General features: G+C 45.7%; 1 protein-coding gene across 1 annotated transcript in view; it reads right to left on the reverse strand.

Annotated features, from left to right (window-relative positions):
* Positions 1-864: 864 nt before the first annotated feature.
* Positions 865-19,012, reverse strand: part of LOC119431853 (putative pre-mRNA-splicing factor ATP-dependent RNA helicase PRP1) — an 82,610-nt gene continuing 64,462 nt past the window's right edge. Inside the window, exons 11-12 of the mRNA XM_037699307.2 lie at positions 14,899-15,068; positions 865-1,203 (exon numbers count right to left, since the gene is read on the reverse strand). Coding sequence (XP_037555235.1) covers positions 1,083-1,203; positions 14,899-15,068 — 291 coding nt within the window. The 3' untranslated portion in view covers positions 865-1,082. The remainder of the gene's footprint in view (positions 1,204-14,898; positions 15,069-19,012) is intronic.

The following is a 19,012-nucleotide window of genomic DNA, read 5'->3' on the forward strand; positions in this document are numbered from 1 at the left end:
TATTCACCTGGTTATAATGCAGCTTTTTCCCCCAAGAAAATTGGTCTAAAAAGTGCCTGCACATTACGATTCAATAAGAAACTGAAACAGTGTTCACGCCGTTAGCAACAGCCTATCGTCAGTGCCAGACCAAGTTTTTGTGGTGGACGGCGATGATGATGTGCCACGTTAAGTATTAATTACCAAAACCAAAAGTTTTGTTACATTCTAAATTAACAACAACAGAGTCTTCTCGCATGTTTTCGGCACTCCTGGAGACTTGCATGTGTTGCAGGATGAACTGATAAAGTAGTTAAATCTAGGCATGGACCACCATCATTTGCCATTGCAGCGGAGTTGTTTGAAAATGTGGAATACCAAATGCAGTGGACCACAAGGAGGGTGAGATGTTGTGGTCCATAGACAGCAATAAAAAGCTGTCAGACTGATGATGATGATGGACATAAATAAAATTTCTTTCTGTGAAGATAAATTCCGATTTTGATTATGAATCTTATTTCTGATTGCCAGAATTAGAGGGATGCTACATTTTGTGTTGCTACAAAATTGCATGTGTGTTATATTTGTGTGTACACTGTTTATTATTAAAGGGGAAATGAGACATCCACCCAATTGTAGCAATTGCTACAAAGGCTATTGCTACTATATTATTATGAACCTATAAAAACATTTGTGCATTAAATTCGGAAGCACTTTAGAATCGGGTGAATAGTGCCAGATGACGCATCTCTGCGTTAAGAATGTTTTTTTCTGAGCCCCCTTTTAACTCAAACGACCGAATAATTCTCAATTTTGTCAGTCCTGCTTGAATTAAGCCGACTGCAGTAGCAAAAAAAAAAAAAAAAAAAGCGTAGACAACCAATCACCCCTGTGAAAGCCATGTTTACTACAAGCAATACACAGGTAACCTTTGAGACAAGCATGGGTTCTGTAACAGGCTCACAGAAATTGCCAGAATGCTGGTAAAACAAGTTAGAAAAAAATGATTCCATGAACTATGAAGAAAAAAAAAAGGGGGGGGGGGGGAGAGAGACAGCCATGAATAATCATTTTGTACAGATGCCAGCTGTGCACTGAATGCTTCAGAAGCCTTCCTGGTATTGCCGGGTCTCCATTTTGGCAATGAGCATTTCCAATTGGCGTTTTGCTTCACACTGGGGGAAATTTGACATGTCATAGTAGTTGGGTGCAATCTTGATCAACCTGAAAAAAGAACATCACTTTTTAGCACTTTGTGGTGCATGCATAGATAAAAGTACAGACACAATCCTTCATCACCTTTGAACACAATAGGCACTGAATGGGTTATGTCCTACAAAATTAAAGGAAATATAACATCTATATTTTGTTTAAAAAGCCCTAACCAGTGTGAAATAGTTTCACTATAGATTCACTATAGTGCTTACATATTGGACAAGAAAGGTTGGAGTGATTTCAGAGACCAAAGTCCTTAGTGATATGTATATTTAACCCTTTATTGACTAGTGTAGCGGACAGGCAACATACCCCGAAAAAAAAAAAAAAAGTTTTCTAGCAGAGTTCCAGTATTGAGTACGAAGTTTCTGGCTAAATGTCTTTGGCCAACACTGAATAACAGGCAGCAAGCGTCATTTGTTGGTTTAGAGCAGGAACACTGGATGAGGAATAAGAAGTTTGGCACTCAGTCTGTTGAAAGCAAGGTCAGAGGAGGCAGGCTGATGCAAGATATCCAGCTGCAGTAGTGTCACACATGTAATGTACACCTATGGTTCACTTATGATCAGAGCTGTCTACACAAACTGAAAACGAAGCCTTAGGTGGCTTGGAGTGAAGCCCACTTCCAGTTTCCTGCCTGGGGTTTTCCCCCTATTACTGAAAAAATTTCCGCAAAATATTTTTTCTTTTTGTTGATTATGCTTATTCTTGGTGCATCTTGCATATTTAGATAGAAAATAAACATTTTTTCTGGGCCTTTATATGTCTTGTCGTTAAAGGGTTAAACCTTGATTTAAGAAATGCAATGGAATCCAAGAATTGTTTCGTTAAATCAAGAGCTTTGTTAATTTCAAATCGATAGTCATGTGAATAATGTACCTATACAAGGAAAAAAAAAAAAAAAACAGAGAGAGAGAGAGAGCGAGAGAGAGAGCATGCAACTTCTGCCAGCATGAAATTTGTCAGAATAAGTAAATCTTGCTAAAGCTAGACTGAGAAGACTTAATGCACTTAAACGCTGTCATGACAGACAAAGCAGCCAGTACCATCTCATAGCGGTGAAGATGAACTTGCATAGCTGAGACCCTGCAACGGGAATTTCCATAACAGGAAAAACAGCCTGCTTGGTAATGCGTTCACGGTAGTATTATGTAAATGAATTTTGAGGCATTTTAAACGTAACAAATTTCCTGTAACTTCCTTCTTAGCCCATATTTTCCCGTAAAATTTTGAACAGGGTGAGACACCGAGTTCACATCACTGCTTTGTGGTTTTTAATGCATTAGGCTCTATGAATATGTGCAGGGGTGAATCGAAAGCATTTAACTAAATTAAGTTTGGACTGTATAACAAGAAATTGCTCTGGAACTTGTAAACTAAACATGTTCTTGGCAACCTGGCACAATTGGTATCGGGAGGAATCCTCCAGAGACCCCTTGTATATTGCTTTCAATCCTTTCAATATTAACTCGGAAGTAATCTCGTAAAATATTTATGCCTGATACGAATGCAGGTGCCTGCAGAACTGAACTGAAATGATTTAGTCAAATCCTTGCCTTAAGCGTTCAATAAAAACGACACTAATTTGATCTAGACCATTTTGTAGTCACAGATAACGACAAGTACCCAACAAGCGCGTTTCAAGTACTGCAACATGACAGGAAAATGCAGCATACAGCATTAATGTGGCAACTCACTACATTATGTTACACCTTTGTTATTTAGGCAAAGGAAAGCAGCTTTTACCACAACAAACACGTAGAGACAGTTGCACTGTCCTTGGACATTGCCCTCAGCCTTTCGCATCTAACCGCGGCATATTGTGGGGATGCGTGACTCTCACACGTCTCCTGATGTTGTTCTCCCCGCATAGCTCACGTCTTCTGTAATCCGGCTTCTCCTCGTGTCTAAGCGCCGGAGGCGGTTGTAGTGGTTGCGGCGCATTGCGAGAGATGGCGTGAGTGTCGCGATGCTAACGCCACCGAACAGCGGGGTGACTTAGGAGAAAAAGGTCGAAGGCACTTCCTCTTCGGGTTGGGATCGGTGAGCGATGCGGACGTCCCGCGCGTGCGCCGATCCACGCTTCGCGAGACGTCTCGCGTGGCTACGAGGGCACCGGTATGGACGAACACGGATCGTTCGAACATGCCACCGTTCGCGTGACCATACAAGTGAACGACTAGGCGATGGTGTCATAGCATGGAGCGAACATATTCGCTCGCTATCCGGTCGCGGTGAGTCGGACTTACTTAATTTGTTGCGCGCCCCATGCGAATGTTCTTCGGGTAGCAATTCGGCTAGCGTGCATTAGTGTATGAAAGGTGCAATAAATGCCCTTTTGTTTGTTTGCGCTACTGTGTTGTCATTCCTTTGTCCCAAGAGGGCGTGTGAGACCCCACCATATATATATAAGAAGCCAACAAACAAAGACATATATATTGTTAAGGCGATACTTCGGCCCATATCGAGTATTGCGGCGACTCAGTGATGTAACATACGAGGTCGTCCCCGATAGTCCCAACTGTATGCGGCGTCGCCCGCACCATCCTGAACTTGTGCATGTTGTACGCATGAAGCCGTATGTGAGCGAATGACTCTGCGCGCGACCCTCACATCCGCAAGTGACATTTCTGGTCTAGCATCGGGACGATGCTCTTCTAGGGAGGGACAACTGACGCGTGTGCTCTAGGCAGAAGACAACGACGATGGGGGGCATTTAACGGACTCCGTCTAGTGGGTCGGTGGGATTTGGCCGACGACGAAGAAGACGTGTCTCTGATCAGTTTTGCTTGAACTGGTTGTCTCGTTCCTGAAGAACGTCTCCGAGTCTTCTCTTGGCGTTGTACCGCGACAATATATATATATATAAAGAAAGGGCTTTTCAAGTTCGTATTATACTAGTCATTAATAAGAACCGACTTGCCATTAGTATGTCCCTGACCTTTCAGTACCCATGAGACTGAAGCTTCTTACACACCTCTGTTATGAGTCTGCTTAAACTACTGCTCTTTAGTAAGTAAAACCCCGGTGATACGAATTCATAACATTCCCCGGTCGAAATACATTGCTCACAATACGAAAAAAAAAAAATTGGCTGTTCCGAACGTGTTGCCGTGCCGCTACGGATCATACGAACGCGTGAGCAACAGCGGCGGCGGCCGAGCCAGCGGGGCCACTGACACAGACAAGCCGGCACAGAGGGATCTGGGCGGGATCCATAGTTGCCAAGCAACCGACTACGTCACGCGGCTGCGCAATCTCTCATTGGTCACCACGTCGAGCGGACCGGACCACATCACAGCCTAGCCGATGCTTAGCGAGAAATTATACGAGGACCAATGCTGCAACGACGACCGCGGTGCAGCAGCCCCGACGGCCAAAACGCTCCCTGCACTCGACTTGCTCAGGCGTTCAGTGGCGTGCGAAAATGTTTCCAAGATCACGTGCGCGCACTTATACCCCGGCGATCGTGGACGATTTGGACAAGAAGAAAATGTCCCGTTGATACGTTTTTCAAGGGACCGCGAAAAAAAAAAAGAGAGAGAGAGAGAGAAAAAATCCGCAGTTTCGCCTGAAGTAACGGAACAGCAGCAGTAGTAGCGAGTGAATTGACCTTTGCGCTGTCTCTCGCTTCAACGCGAACTAAACGTCGAAGGCACAGCGCATACGAAGCTACTGGCACTAGGCGCACTTTGTCAACATTGCAGATCATTTTGACGGTAAGGTCCGCGAGGGCGCGCACTATGCGCACGTCGCAGATCGCTTTTAGGATACGGCAGTAACGGAACCAACGCGGGTGCGACGTATCTGCAAGGTGCCGGTCGCTTGTTGCAATGTACAAGCTGGCTGCACCGATAAATTTACGCGACCGCCACATTCAAACGCAACGTAACATGCCGGTACATTATAGATTGGCGAAGTATCACAGGGAACGCCCGGTTATTCGAACGCGAAAGCATTTGCGATGGTTAATTCGAACATACCGCGCACCGACAATGCTCTCAGCAGCGCGCCAAATCATGTGGCGGTGCCTCCTTCCGGCATTGCTCCGACACCGCCAGAGAGCAAAAGCTTAGGCAAGGTCCCTCAACGCCGTGCGGAGAAAGAAAAAGAACCACGGCGTCACGCCAAGGTCGCCGTTTCTGTGTGGTGTTGGAACACGCATGTACGTGCCGACGTCTCAGCCAACGCTGCGGCTGCAGTGCAATTGGAAGCAACGGCGGCGGCCCAGTTCAGCCAACACTCGCTCCAAAGGCAGAAACCGAAACTTCAGGGAGCGAGCTAAGCGGCGCCGGGTCGACGGGAGCGGCGGACGCGCACTGAGACAGTCGAAGGTGAGGGGGCTACGAGGGTTATGAGAGGAAGGGCGAGGGGAGCCACCGAAGCGACCATAGCCACTGAGCAACCACGGCGGGTTGAAGTTTCGTTTTCTGCCGTTATCACGAAGCGAGCGCGGGCGGTTTCGTGGCCCTCGCTCGATATGTGCTTGTGCGCCGCAATATTTCACGAATCGCACCGTTCGTACATTGTGCTATGGTGCACGAATATTTCAAACATAGGTCCTTCTTTTAATTCGAACAAATTTTTGGGCCCCTTCGAGTTCCGAATTATCGAGATTAGACTATACATGGAAGTCAATGGGATTTAGGTCGGGACCGCGAAAACACGACGTAGCAGCCGGGATAACCTGCAGCGAGGAAGGTATCAATGGGATTCCACTATTAGCAATCTTTTCAGGTAAAAATAAATTCATTTTTCTTAATATTGTGTATGTTTTGATGATACGAATTTCGGGCGATACGAATATTTCACGCGACCCCGCGAGATTCGTATCACCAAGGTTTTACTGTATAGGGCAGAATATCAAAGTCAAAGCTCACAGTGTCCTAGCTGTAGGGGGACATGCAATTTAGAACACATGCCCTTGCAGCGTCCCTCGTTACGAGAGGATAAGGACACCACTGAATAGAAGTGGAACTCGGCCATCAAGAGCTCAGAATACCATCGTCAGCTCTGGGCTGTCCAGAGAGCCTGCGATGTGGCGGTTAGGTTGGGCCTAACCGTCCCATGTGGGAGCAGCCCGTGGTGTCACCCTAAGGGGCGGCGCTTCTCAGGACGCTTTGAATAAAGTCCTTCGTATCCGTATCAAAGATAAATACAAAGCAAATTAATGTACTACAGAATAAAGCACTGTGATAAATTGTAAACAATCCTCACGTATTACCAAAAGACGCCTTTTCCTTACGCATCGGATTTTGCGTTTTGCGCGATTACAAAATTATACCTTCAGGCCCCTCACCAGCCGACACAGCAAATTTTATTTATACGCTAGAAGTTGTTACGTACCCTCTAGGAAATGTTCTACCGCAACCATTTTTCAAATTAGATCATTAATAGTAGAGATAGAAATATTTGAGGTGGCGCGAACCCATGATTTCAGGATGCGAGTGTCACCGCCAACATAGACACTTTCTCCACTTGCCCCGTCTAGCCTCCACAAGACGACAAGGCGCAAAAAGCAGACGGCACTGCACATGGGTTTGGAAAACCCGAGACGTAAGAAAAACGCAAAAAAAAAAGCAACAACATGCTTTTCTTTTTTTCCCCCCATATTGCGGAGGTGACGAGCATCAGGTTTTACGAGCGCATGCTCCCCCTAAACAAGTATCAAGTAGCAACGGAGGCGCGTCTCTACCTTCTTGTACCCTTCTTTCTACGCACGCTATTCTTTCTTTGGCGCTTCTTTCTGCAGCCATAGCAGCTACGCGTGCGGAGAAATGTAACCTCCATGTTTGCGGGGATGCCGCAGTCGCACTTTCCGGATGGTGTCTACAAGCGCTTGCACTTTGGAATAGTTCAGGTGTCTGCTTCGAGTGAGACAGTTGCGGTGTCTACAGCAAGGAATGTGAAAAACGAACAAACAAAAGAAAAATTACGCTTTATAGGTGACATGGAGCTTCTTCATTGGCAGTGGTTTTCTTGGCCTCAGCGGCTTTGTTGCAAGCGTCCCTCTATACACGGGAGTACGTGGCGGCGGAAACTATGTAAAATGGCAACAGCGCAGGCCGAAAGTCAACAGCGACATTTTTGTGGATAGCTCATACGGTGAGAACTGATAAACTGATGGGTTGATGGGCGAAATAGTTAATTTTGGGGCTTTCACAATAACGACCTTTCAGAATAACAAACAATTTCCCCCAGTCCCCTGAAGTTAGTTATATCGAGATTTCATTGTCCATCTCAGGCTTTCAGGAAACTGGTATTTGACCTTTTAAGGGGGGACGTGGCTTTGAAAATCAACTTCCTGATTTCTTCATGGATTTTGATGAAACAATATTGGCACAAATGTTTAGAATGTCTCCCTGATACTTCCATAGAAGTTTCAGAGTAATTCCTTGAGAACATTTTATTGAGCAGAATTTTTCTCTCTTGAACTTTCTGGAGGGCCTGGGGAGCTTAAAAAACATGATGGAAGGCTTGTTGAGTATTGACTGCATAGCTCAATGCGTGCTGAAGGTCGTGACAGTCTTACTTTTTTTTTTTCGCAACACAAATTTTTTTAGATAGTCATTTTTCAAGTTACCTTCGCACCAAGCACACTTTCGGGGTGAACGAATAGCCACGCCATAAATTTATAAAATGTCAAGATAAAAATGCGAGACTGTCTCGACCTGCACTGTAGTCCAAGGAACGTGACAAAAAAAAAAAAAACAGAATCAAAATAGGCTAAACGGTAATGAAGAAATCAGCTCCAGAAACTGAGCAGAAAGGCGAAAAAACAGTTTTGAGAAAACGGCTCTCAAAGTTGCACCTTCTCTTCAGTTCTCTAAAACGCACCAAAATTGTAATCTTTGATGTGTTTTGTGACGTGGGGCTTCTTGGACATGTGGCCTCTGGTCTGCTGAGCCTTCGTTCTGCCTTTTTCATGTTTGTATGGCATTCTTTACTGCTGCTCTACAAAGAGCATGGTGCCTGCGTTTCAAACCAAGTGAGGTGCAGAACTATGTGGGCATAAATATACAGTAGTTCTAGCGTTGTATCTGCAGACTGCCTCATTGATAGCAGCCTAGAGTGCAGTCAGTGATGCATTGTTTTCTTTTGGTAGAATCGACCATGTTACTGAATGAAGGCTCTCAGCAGCCTTCTGAATCATCTTCCATTGAAAATGGAGGTTAGGAGAGCCACTGATAGATAGGCAGCAATGCAGCTGCTAGGTGCTTTCCAGCCTGTACTTTTGTATCATGCCTCACTTCTACAGCCAGGTGTCTGTGCCAGCCCAAGTGGCCTAGTGAACAGAGCTCATGATGAGGTTCTCTTTATGAAGGGGTGGTATGATAGGTATTATTACTAGATATCGTGGCATTACGATAACAGAGTCGGCGCGCGATATGCTAAGTCGCGGGTCGATCCGAGGTGCCAATGTTCGAAATGCCTGGTCGCGGGTGCGCGGAATAGACGCTCGACGAGCTTAGTCGCGCAGTCCGAGGTGCCGATGCGCGAAATGCCTAGTCGTGGATCCAAACGCTCGGTAAGCTCAATCGCGCAGTCCGAGGTGCCGACGCGCAAAATGCCTAGCCGCGGGTCCGAGGAATAGACACTCGAGGTGTCGACACTCCATGAGCGATGTGCCGACACGCGAAATGCCTAGCCGCGGGCTCGAGAAGTCGACGCTCGAGGTGCCGACGCGCGAAGTGGCTAGTCGCGGGTCCGAGTAGACACTCGATGAGCGATGTGGCGACGCGCGAAATGCCTAGCCGCGGGCTCGAGGAGTCGATCCTCGATTACCTTAGTCGCACAGTCCGAGGTGCCGACGCGCGAAATGCCTAGCCGCGGCCTCGAGGAGTCGACGCTCGCGGTGCCGACGCGCGAAGTGCGTATAGCCGCGGGTCCGAGGAGTCGACACTTGTTGAGCGATGTGCTGACGCGCGAAATGCGTAGCCGCGGGCTCGAGGAGTCGACGCTCGATTTGCTTAGTCGCGCAGTCGGAGGCGCCAACGCACGAAATGGTTAGGCAAGGATCCGAGAAGTCCGCGCGCGATGTGCTTCATCGCCGAGTCGGAGAAGCCTACGCGCGAGAGGCTTAGCCGCGTGTCTGAGCATTCCGTGCCTGAAGCTCGAAGCTCGGTCGCGAAGTCCGCGTCACCGATGCTCGGAATGCTTAGCCGCGGGTCTGAGACGTCCACAAAAAGCGGGATCGGCCACACTACTGCTATGTCCATGTAGCACCCGCTTTAACACTCGTCGAAATTACGGAAACTGTCCGGAGCTCGCGAGGACACCGCAACAAGCGGAGCAGACGACGCCGTCACGGAGCGAGCACCGGACCAATGGCGAACCGCGCTGGAGTCACGTGGCGGGCGCGGCCAATCGGTGGCTCCGGCACGACCTTCAATCATTTGCTTTTTGTGTGCTTGTTTCTGTATGGAGGAGATAGCTGAAGCGGCAGATTCGAAGACGGAGAAATGCGCTTTCCAACGAGACCAAGATGGCGGCGCTCGGCTGCGCCGTTCCGAAGATATCGTGGCTTGAAAAACGCAATTTTTTCGCGATTTCCGCGCAATTTTTCGGCACCTTGGCTGATACAACAATTTTTTTAGAGCACTTCTACTTGGTTTTCAGTGATATTTCGGAATCAGATAGAATAAGAGTTACGGAAACTGAAAATGTGATTTTCAAAAAATCGATTTTTTAGCCATTTTTCGCGAAGCGAAAGCCGCGTCCCCCCTTAATAGTGAGCGCTTCACTACAGATGACTACATGATAGCAGTCACTGACAGGCCCGAAGCTCCCTACAACGAAGAGGTGTCACCGCAGACAGACATCACCATCAGAGAAATGAACAGCTCAAGCCTTCTAGAAAATGTTTTTAAGTCCGATACAAACAACAGCGCAGCTGGTGTTTGTATCAGCTCGCCAGCGAGACTTTGCACCAGACACCTGACATTCTGCAACCACCCAAGATGACAAGATGGGCTCCCCTGCTTCTGCGGCCTGATGATGAGGCAAGATGCAAGTTCCGCAGGCTCAGCAAAGCACTCACCCGTAAACAGGGTGTACTTATTCATCAGGGCCAGACTGAAACACTCCCTATGCAGTGCGAATGAGCCTCCTCTGTGGGCTCTTGCCTGAGGATCCCCCACCGTGCCGACACCGAGGCGAACACCCAAACACATCTCATATCCTCTGGTCCTGTGGACTGCGTCCACCTCCACTGCCTGCTCCCTCAAACCTTTCCCCTACACCCCATGCAGAGTGGCTGACAGAAGCCACCAGCGCCGACGATCAACGGTACCTAGCGGCGTTTATCGGTGCTGCACTGAAGAATGTCGCTAGCGAAACTCTGAACCGAGGACTTTTTCACAACATCCACCCAACCTGCAAATAAAGTTCTCTCTCTCGAAAACATTTTGCGCCGGACTCCAGATATCTCAACTTCAAAATTACCAGAGAAAAGGCAATCGAGAATCGTCAGCAGTTCCCTAGCCGAGCCAGAGACTGCACCGGGCAGTGCTCCCTGCTTATCTTTCCCCCTTTTTTCTTTCCGTCTATCAACGCTCATGCACACTAGCTCGGCTGCTCGTTGCCAATTTGTTGTGTTCTCCCGCACCAGAGGGGATCTGAGAGTCCCAAGTCTTTTCCCCGTCATTTAGGACGCTATCAGGGATACATCAATGCGGTCACAGTATTAATCGTGACCTAGAGCAAGATAATTAAAGCCCCTGACTTTATGCGGTGGAAAATTTGAAATTCTGCAAATCAAGATAGAGGAATCTGCAGAATTCCGCGGCAGCATTGAACAGACATAAGGTACATGTAACAGTTTATTTATTAAGAACTTTCAGACTCCAAATATGCTTGTATATTTAAAACTGAAGGAAGCTGTTGTGGCTGAGGATCAGATGATGCTTTGTACTCTCTTCACCAAGAGAATGGCGCTTGTAGGACTCCAAAAATTCGGACTTGTTGGATATTCCGGACTTCATAGATGTACCGTCAGGATTCCCATAGACTAAATCGCTCACTCCGAGCCACGCTACCCGATCTTGGGGGCCGCCATGTTGGAATTTCCGCTGGCTTGGGTTCCAGTGCCCCCCTGTATAGCCTTCAAGATTAGTACACATATGCTATCCTCTTGTCTCCGAGGCCATGCCCGCTCTTCCTTGGCAGACAAAACGTTCCAAAAAGCGGCATTTGCTTTTTTTTCCCCGGTCAGCTCAGCACTATCGTCCTAATCACTTAAGCGGAATCCGTTTTTTTTTTTTTAAGTTTCGGTTGCGTACGCTGTGTGCGGGTGAAACCGTGCGAGGGTCAGCCGGCAACCGCAATTTATACTCGCGCATGCGAGAGAGGCAGGCGGCCGGAGGCGCGCGGACTCCGTTCGTTCGCGGGGCACGGGAGAAGGCGACAGAGATGGTGGGGAGTTGCGTTCAGCTCTTGCGGCTGCTGCCAAAGGAGCTGCCGCACAGGCATCGTATCTTGAAAGCGATCTGCTACGTGGCCGAAGTGTGCGCCTGCAGGGGACTCATCTTCGTATGCGTTTTTTTTGTTTTTTTTGACGTTCGCGTTGAAGCTAGAGAATAGACAGCGCGAAGGTCAATTTGCCGGCGGTCATCGAGTGAGATGTGTTCATGTAACCTGCGCGCGTGCGTGACACCGTGCTTATTTAGTTAGTAAGTGCAATTTTTTTCTCTTGGGGGGGGGGCGAGTTTTTTGGATTGTTCGGTTTTTCGGACTGCTCGATTTTTTGAACTATTTTTCAGTCTCCGCGAAGTCTGGAAAATCGGTCGGCTACTGTAGCGCCATCTTGTGAAAACTGCGAGACACAGCGTTTCGCTGCGGCTTCAAAATGCAACTTAAAACCTGGGGTTCTTTAACGTGCACTACAACGCAAGCACACGGTCGTTTTTGCATTTCGCCTCCATCGAAATGCGGCCGCCGCGGCCGGGATTCGATCCCGCGACCTCGTGCTCAGCAGCGCAACACCTTAGCTGACTGAGCCACCCCGGCGGGTCCTCAGCATTTTAGCAACAGCACGGCTTGATAAGGATGCTCTCATCGTACTCGCGCAATGATGAGGCATAAATGCTGCGTCACTCAAGGGCGTCCGCTAACGGCATGACAATTGCGCTCTTCCGCAGTTCAGTTTCGGTTTTCGAAGTGAAATTGGCCAGAATTCTTTACGATGCAGAAAGTAGCAGTGTCAGCTTTTTGGATGTCTGGAACCAGTTATGCTCAGATGACTGGCTTTAAGTATTGCGTTAGGATCAATTGTCTTGATTCTGTGCCAAGCATGCTGTTTTGGCACAGTGACAGTGCACACGAAAGTGACCGAAAATATTACTGGCAGCACTTTCGAAAGGTTCCACGTGGTCTATGCAGGGCCAGCAAGCTTCTATTTTTACAATTTCGGTGATCTCAAATTTTTTTCTGGGTCTTACAGCTTCAAGCTGTATGGGGAAGGACCAGTTGCAAGTAAAACATTAGAGGCTGTAGCATAAACTGCTACATGGCTAGACTGCCAAAAACACTATATGACAGACTACAAGCAAAAATCACAGGTTCAATTAGCCTTTTTGCTTCTTCGATAACTGAATAGCCACACAGTAACTAGTATCACCTAGCATCACAACATGCAGCCAGCCTAGCAACAGTGCTGTAATCAAGATGGCCGACGTGACCAGTGTTGCCAGATGACTAAGCATTTTGAATATTGCCTATTAGAGTTAAAGAATAAGTGCCAAGGGAAGGGAAGCGCAGTCGAGGATGGCAGAGAACTAGGTGGCGTAATGAAATTAGGAAATTAGCAGTCATGGGCGGTGTCAGCTGGTGCAAGACAAAGGTAATTGGAGACCCCTGCAAGAAACCTTAGTCTTGCAGTGAACACAAAACAGGCTGATGACGTCGATCACCCACATTCCATTGACAGTCTACGGCAGTAAATCTGAAAAATAATTTAGGAAATTTTCTCTGCCAGTTTGGATGACATGAAGTTGTTTAAGCACAGAGGAAAAGCTTTCCTCCAATGTGCTGAATTATTAGCGTCAGGAAAGTTTGCTCAATGAAAAACCATAGGCTTCAGTAAAGTAAACTGACACAAATGCATCAAATCTCACAGATGAAGTGCACCCAGAATGTTATTACCACCCATGAGTTCGAGCATTACCTGTAGCCTCAATCCAAAGGCCTACAATTCATGTTCGCTGATGTCTGCCATAATGTCCATTGTACGCTTGAACTACGGTATAGAGTCAAAGATGGATTCTTCGAACATGCCCGATAATTCGGACGCCTTCGCAGCACACCACGTATCCGTAGAGCCACGTATCCGTAGAGCCAAAGCATCATAAATTTCAGACTTTGATATCTTTCGCTGTCCAATTTTCTGGCCTTTTTGCCGTGACCATGAGTCAGAAACGGCATAATTTAGAGGGGCCCGAACCACCCCTCGGGCTTGGTGAAATAACATAGTAAGTACACTGGTAGCATAAGCTGCTGTGAACATCTCAGCCAAGTTTTGCTGTTGTATACAGTGCATGGAGCTCGCAAGCAGAGCGCAACGTGACCTTTCTATAAAAAGCTCTCGTTTCAACAAAAGCCATGATCCTCACTTTTTTCTGGGTGCTTTATTTCATCCTTTTCTGGGTGCTTTATTATTTCATAATAAAGCACCCAGAAAAGGATGCTTTATTATTGGTCGCTGTGGTCGGCTACACCGCGGCTGCCGCGGGGTGCCCCCACGAGTCCACTGGCTAAATGCACTGCGGCTCGCGGAGGACTACCATGTTTGGCTTACGTTTAGCACGTTGTAGGCACCGAAATCTGAAGTCATGGTGTCCACGTTAACATCCAAAATGAAATTTTAACTGCGCGCCACAATGACGCTCAGTAGGCGGATTGTAGGCCCTACTCTGCCGCAGCCCTCACAGTGCAAGGCATTGAAGAAGGAACGGGAGCACAGCGGAGGCCGTGTTAGACTGCCAATAACTTCGCTTCTGCTGAACGCATTGAAGTACTTTTTGCGACAAAGTATTTCTGAAATCGCCTATTTTCACTTCAAATACTTTTCTCCACTTCGATAAAAAGTGGTTCAGGGCCCCTTTAAAGCCACCACCACTGCCATTTTAATTATCTCTCAGCATCAAACCAGCGCTCTGGCATGCCGATCCACTGGCAGCCATAGTCATCGTAGCAACGCTAGGCCTAGATAATTCGACGTTTGCTACCAATATTCCTGCTCTTCCACTGCTGTGTTCACCGAAAGAATTCGTTGCTGTCAGCAATGGCACCAACTCCACCATCGTCATCCTCATGGACGGCTTCGAGGCACAGAAAGTACGGAAACGGACAGACATTGCATAACGCTGGTTCCCAAAAGTCAGCTTCGCCACAATACAGCAGTGTTACATGGTCGAGCATACCCAATGCGGCGAAGCACACCAAGAATGAAAATGGACCACCATCATGGGTCACACTATGTATTCTATAATTATACAGGCGCTCACCCATTATCTCCTGTCACAGTACGGTCACCGATATGCCTAATAATATGCCTTCAGGGCTATTTCGAATGAACCTGTGGTGATTTGCACCCTCGGGGGCAGTAAGAATCATGTATTCATTTTTTCTAACTTCAGCTGTTTTCGTGGCACCTACGGAGTCCGAGAAATCAGACGTTGACTATAGTTTGTTGTGGGCACTACTCACCATTCAGGTTTGATGTCTGTGACTGTACGAATGTAATTCTTGGTGGTGAGGACAAACTCATTATACACCACCCACTCAGGTTTGTGATCCAGACAAGTTGATGGGTGGAGCTGCACAACCTGGTTGTCCTTGATTGTCAAATAGTGGCCAGTCCTTTCCAAGTGAGCAACCTGTACACAATTTGTGAATATCATTTGCAGCTCACTGCTTCTACTGATTAACCAAGCCAGCACAAAAAAACATTACATTCAAGAATAACACGAACTGACATGAATGACATGAACTAATTGACATCCTACATTTGGTTAAATCCACACATCTACAGAATCTTAAATGTGAAAGTGTCACAAATGACATCAAAATTAAACGATAGTGATACGAAAATTGTGGGCTAAAAGAAGGGCCTTGGTCAGTCGAGGTGTGAGCACTCGGATAAGAGCCGCCTACTACTGGTTCAAGTGGCAGGACGGTACCTGGCCACAGTGCCTCTTTCTGGAATTAAGAGGAAGCTTTAGCTCGGGCCCAAATTCCGATGTCGCCTATTCAAATAGTACTTGTAAAATGCAGAAACAATTTTCTGATACAACCAGTGGGCCGATTTTAATGAAATTATTCATTTGAGAGAAAAAATTAAATTCTAGTGACTGTTGGAAGCGGAATTTTGATTTAAGGGCTAAATTTTTTAACAGCAATTTTCAAAAATTGGTAAGGTTGCAAAAATAGAAGCAAGAAGTTCATAAATTTGTAGCTTTGCACCAAGAAAGGCTATCACAGTTCTGTAAACTGCATCCGTTAGAATACCCAAAGCGGACAAGTTTGATTTATCAATTTATATCTTAAGTGAATTTGTTACATTGTTTACAAAGGTATTGCAAAAGTCCTACTCACATTAGCGGTACATTTGAGAGACATGTATAATACTTCAATTTTGTCCACCTTAATGTACTATTAGATGCAATTTACAGAATTGTGACAAGATTTTTCATTGCTGAGTGACAGAGCTGTAAACTTGAGTTTTGTGTTCTGAAAATTTGCGATTTCAAAAAAAAAAAATTATTTTTGGAGAAATCGACGGTCTAAATAAAAAATTTGCTACAAACAGTCACTAGATTTTCTTTTTCTTGACAATGCAACAAACGTCATCAAATTTGGTGCAGTGGTTGCCAAGAAAAACGATTCCTGCTTTCCCATTTATTTCGATAAAGCCCCCAAGCTTAAGCTTCCTCTTAACCCTTTCAGACGCCATGTGCACATTTGTGCACACCAAGAAAGTGCATTAACAGCAAAAGCATTGATTACAGTAAGGATATTTAAAATGTGTCATGTACATCTTGAAATGCTTCTGATTGAAATAGTGCAGCAAGATTTGAATTACAGAGGCAAATTGTTTTAGTAAAACGAATATGAACGTAGATGGTTGGGTATTTTGCTTGCTGCGAGTATGTCATTGTATGTAGCGGGTTCACTTCTTTCATTGTTTTGCACAATGTGTTGCACCAGTCACTATTTTCGAGTGGGTGGATATGTGCTTTTCAAGCCTGGAAGACATGAGACAGTTGACGTTCGCATATCTGATGTTTCTGCAGTTAGTTTTCGCATGGCATCTACCATTCTGTAAACTTGACAAAACTCACTAACGAATTGAAAACTCTTCTGCAGCTGTAAGCTTTTATGATTCTGAAGACGTAAGAAATGCAGTGGAAGTAAGTTTTCAATCAACACATCTAATTGGAATCAAAAGGGTTAAGAAAAAGGAACCGTAACATTTTCCTGCCCACGGGAAAAGCAGCAGTTTTTGGGTAGTCTAGGAAATATGTTTTCCTATGACAGAACATGCCTTGATACTAAAGCATATAGCATCAAATTGAAGAGGAAGAAATTTTCTTTCTAACAGCACTATTCCCAAACAACATTTTAAAGTTTTTTTTTTAATATTTAAAGAAATTTGAAGAAAAAAAGACATATAAACGTCACTGTTGCTTCACACAGAAAGACCCTAAAAAATTTCAGAACATACATTTTCAACGCTAAGGACCTGTTCAATATTTTAGCAAATACGTTTCTATGTAAAAAATTTGTTGGAATATAACATAAAACGTTATCCCTGGTGCCGAGCCCTAGTGCGATGCCAAGGTCAACTCTCCGCCTTCTTTTCGTGTGTAATGCGACTCGCTGTGCAGCCGCCGGCAAATGATCCGGACCAAAGGCTGTTTAACCCTGTAAATAAGGACTCTGACCTTTGGAACACGCAGGATATCTTTATAGTATCAGTGTAGGGGAGCTTTGAAGCAGTCCGGCGTTCGGAAATATGACAAACTCAAGCTGTCTTCCGCCTCAGTGCTGCTTCCAAAGACCAAACACTTGCACGCAGATGCATTAGGTCGGTAGAAATGCACAATTTTTCTGCATGAGGCGCACGGCCCCAGAACCATCTTAGAAACTATAAGCGCTCATTGCACTAAGCACACTCCTTCTCCAGAGGCACTTTAAACATTACCGCACGGCGCAAAAAGAAAATTGAAAACCAGACTGACTAAATAGTAGTTTCTAGAGAACACAATAACTGGCACTAGCTGTTGAAGAGCGCTCAGAAAGTGGCAAAATAAAAATTTGCAACCATTGATAGCTGTCTACTGATGGGAATAGACGCGGACAGGAAAGTGTAGTAGTGTAATATGGGGTTTTACATGCCAAAACCATGATCTGATTATGAGGCACGCCGTAGTGGCGGACTCCGGAAATTTGGTCTACCTGGGGTTCTTTAACGTGCACCTAAATCTAAGTACACGGGTGTTTTCGCATCCCCCCCCCCCCCCCTCGAAATGCAGCCGCCGTGGCCAGGATTCGATCCTGCGACCCCGTGCTCAGCAGCCCAACACCATAGCCACTAAACAACCACGGCGGGTGACAGGAAAGTATTTTAACAAGTGCAAGAGCATCCATGTTACCTTTAACAGGCTCAGCAACCAGAATTTTGTTGCTGCAATATACAAAAACTTCTCTTGTTGAAACTTTTTGGTTGCTTTTGAGCATTCTTGCAATGGTTTCTTTTGTTATCTGTGGAATGGTTACTGTTGAGCGCTCTCGTGATAAAGTTTACATTCGGATGGTTGCAATCGAGCCCTCTGAACACATTTGTCTGGTTCACTCGGAGCACTCAAAGGCGCTCTTCACCTTCGAGCTGAAAGCACTACCGAGGTCGGACAGAATCTCGATCACACGGCTATTGCAAGAACTCTGGGAGCAGCTGAACGTTCGGCTGGGGAAGGGATTATCTGGCTCCAATCTCTAGGGGCTCTGCATCGCTACAAACCAAGTTGGAGTACAGCAGGAACCAGTCGAATGTACCAATACTTTCTCTAAGCATGTATACACGAGAAGAGAATAAAATAACAGGTTTGTTCTGCAATAAGTTGTGCTTTAAATATCTAATCTCAATAAACCCCTGAAAATACTTTCAATCAATTATAAATTTGTGTATATTTCCTTCACACTAAAAAATAATCATAAAGATCTACTTGCCATAAATTTGTCTGAACACTGCACCACAGATGGTATGCACTTTATGAGACCATAATACTAAAACAATGTTAGTTAAGTAAGGTTTTATGGCGCAAAAGCAACTAAGGCTATGATTCACCATGCACAAGATGAAAATTTATAATTTGATGAAAGAGCTTCAAGCAACAAATATCATTACTTTAAAATTTGTTTAAGAAACCTGTTTCATCTAAAAACTTTAAAACATCGCCTAGAGATACAAGGGCGTTTTCAGCTAGGATCAGGGAGGGATGAAGTGGTGTTAGTGTTTTGTAAAGTTCATAAAATATTTCTGTCTTTTTTCCTCTAACGCCGGACATGTTTTTAAAATGTGATTCACAGTTAGAGATTCTTCGCATTGATCACAAACCGCTTGTTCTTCATTTTTCAATAAAAAGTTAAGTGTGATATGTGTGTGTTCGATGCAAACACGACATAGAATGACTTCCAGGAAACGTTCCTGGTTGTATGATGTCTTCCACTCCTGCAGTATGGGCTTTACTATTTGTAGCTTATTTACTTGACAGCCCCAATCCTGTTGCCACTTTGAGATGATCGCAGCACGGACCACCCG

Source organism: Dermacentor silvarum, chromosome 1 (assembly GCF_013339745.2).
Source record: "Dermacentor silvarum isolate Dsil-2018 chromosome 1, BIME_Dsil_1.4, whole genome shotgun sequence".
In the NCBI taxonomy this organism is placed as follows: domain Eukaryota; kingdom Metazoa; phylum Arthropoda; class Arachnida; order Ixodida; family Ixodidae; genus Dermacentor; species Dermacentor silvarum.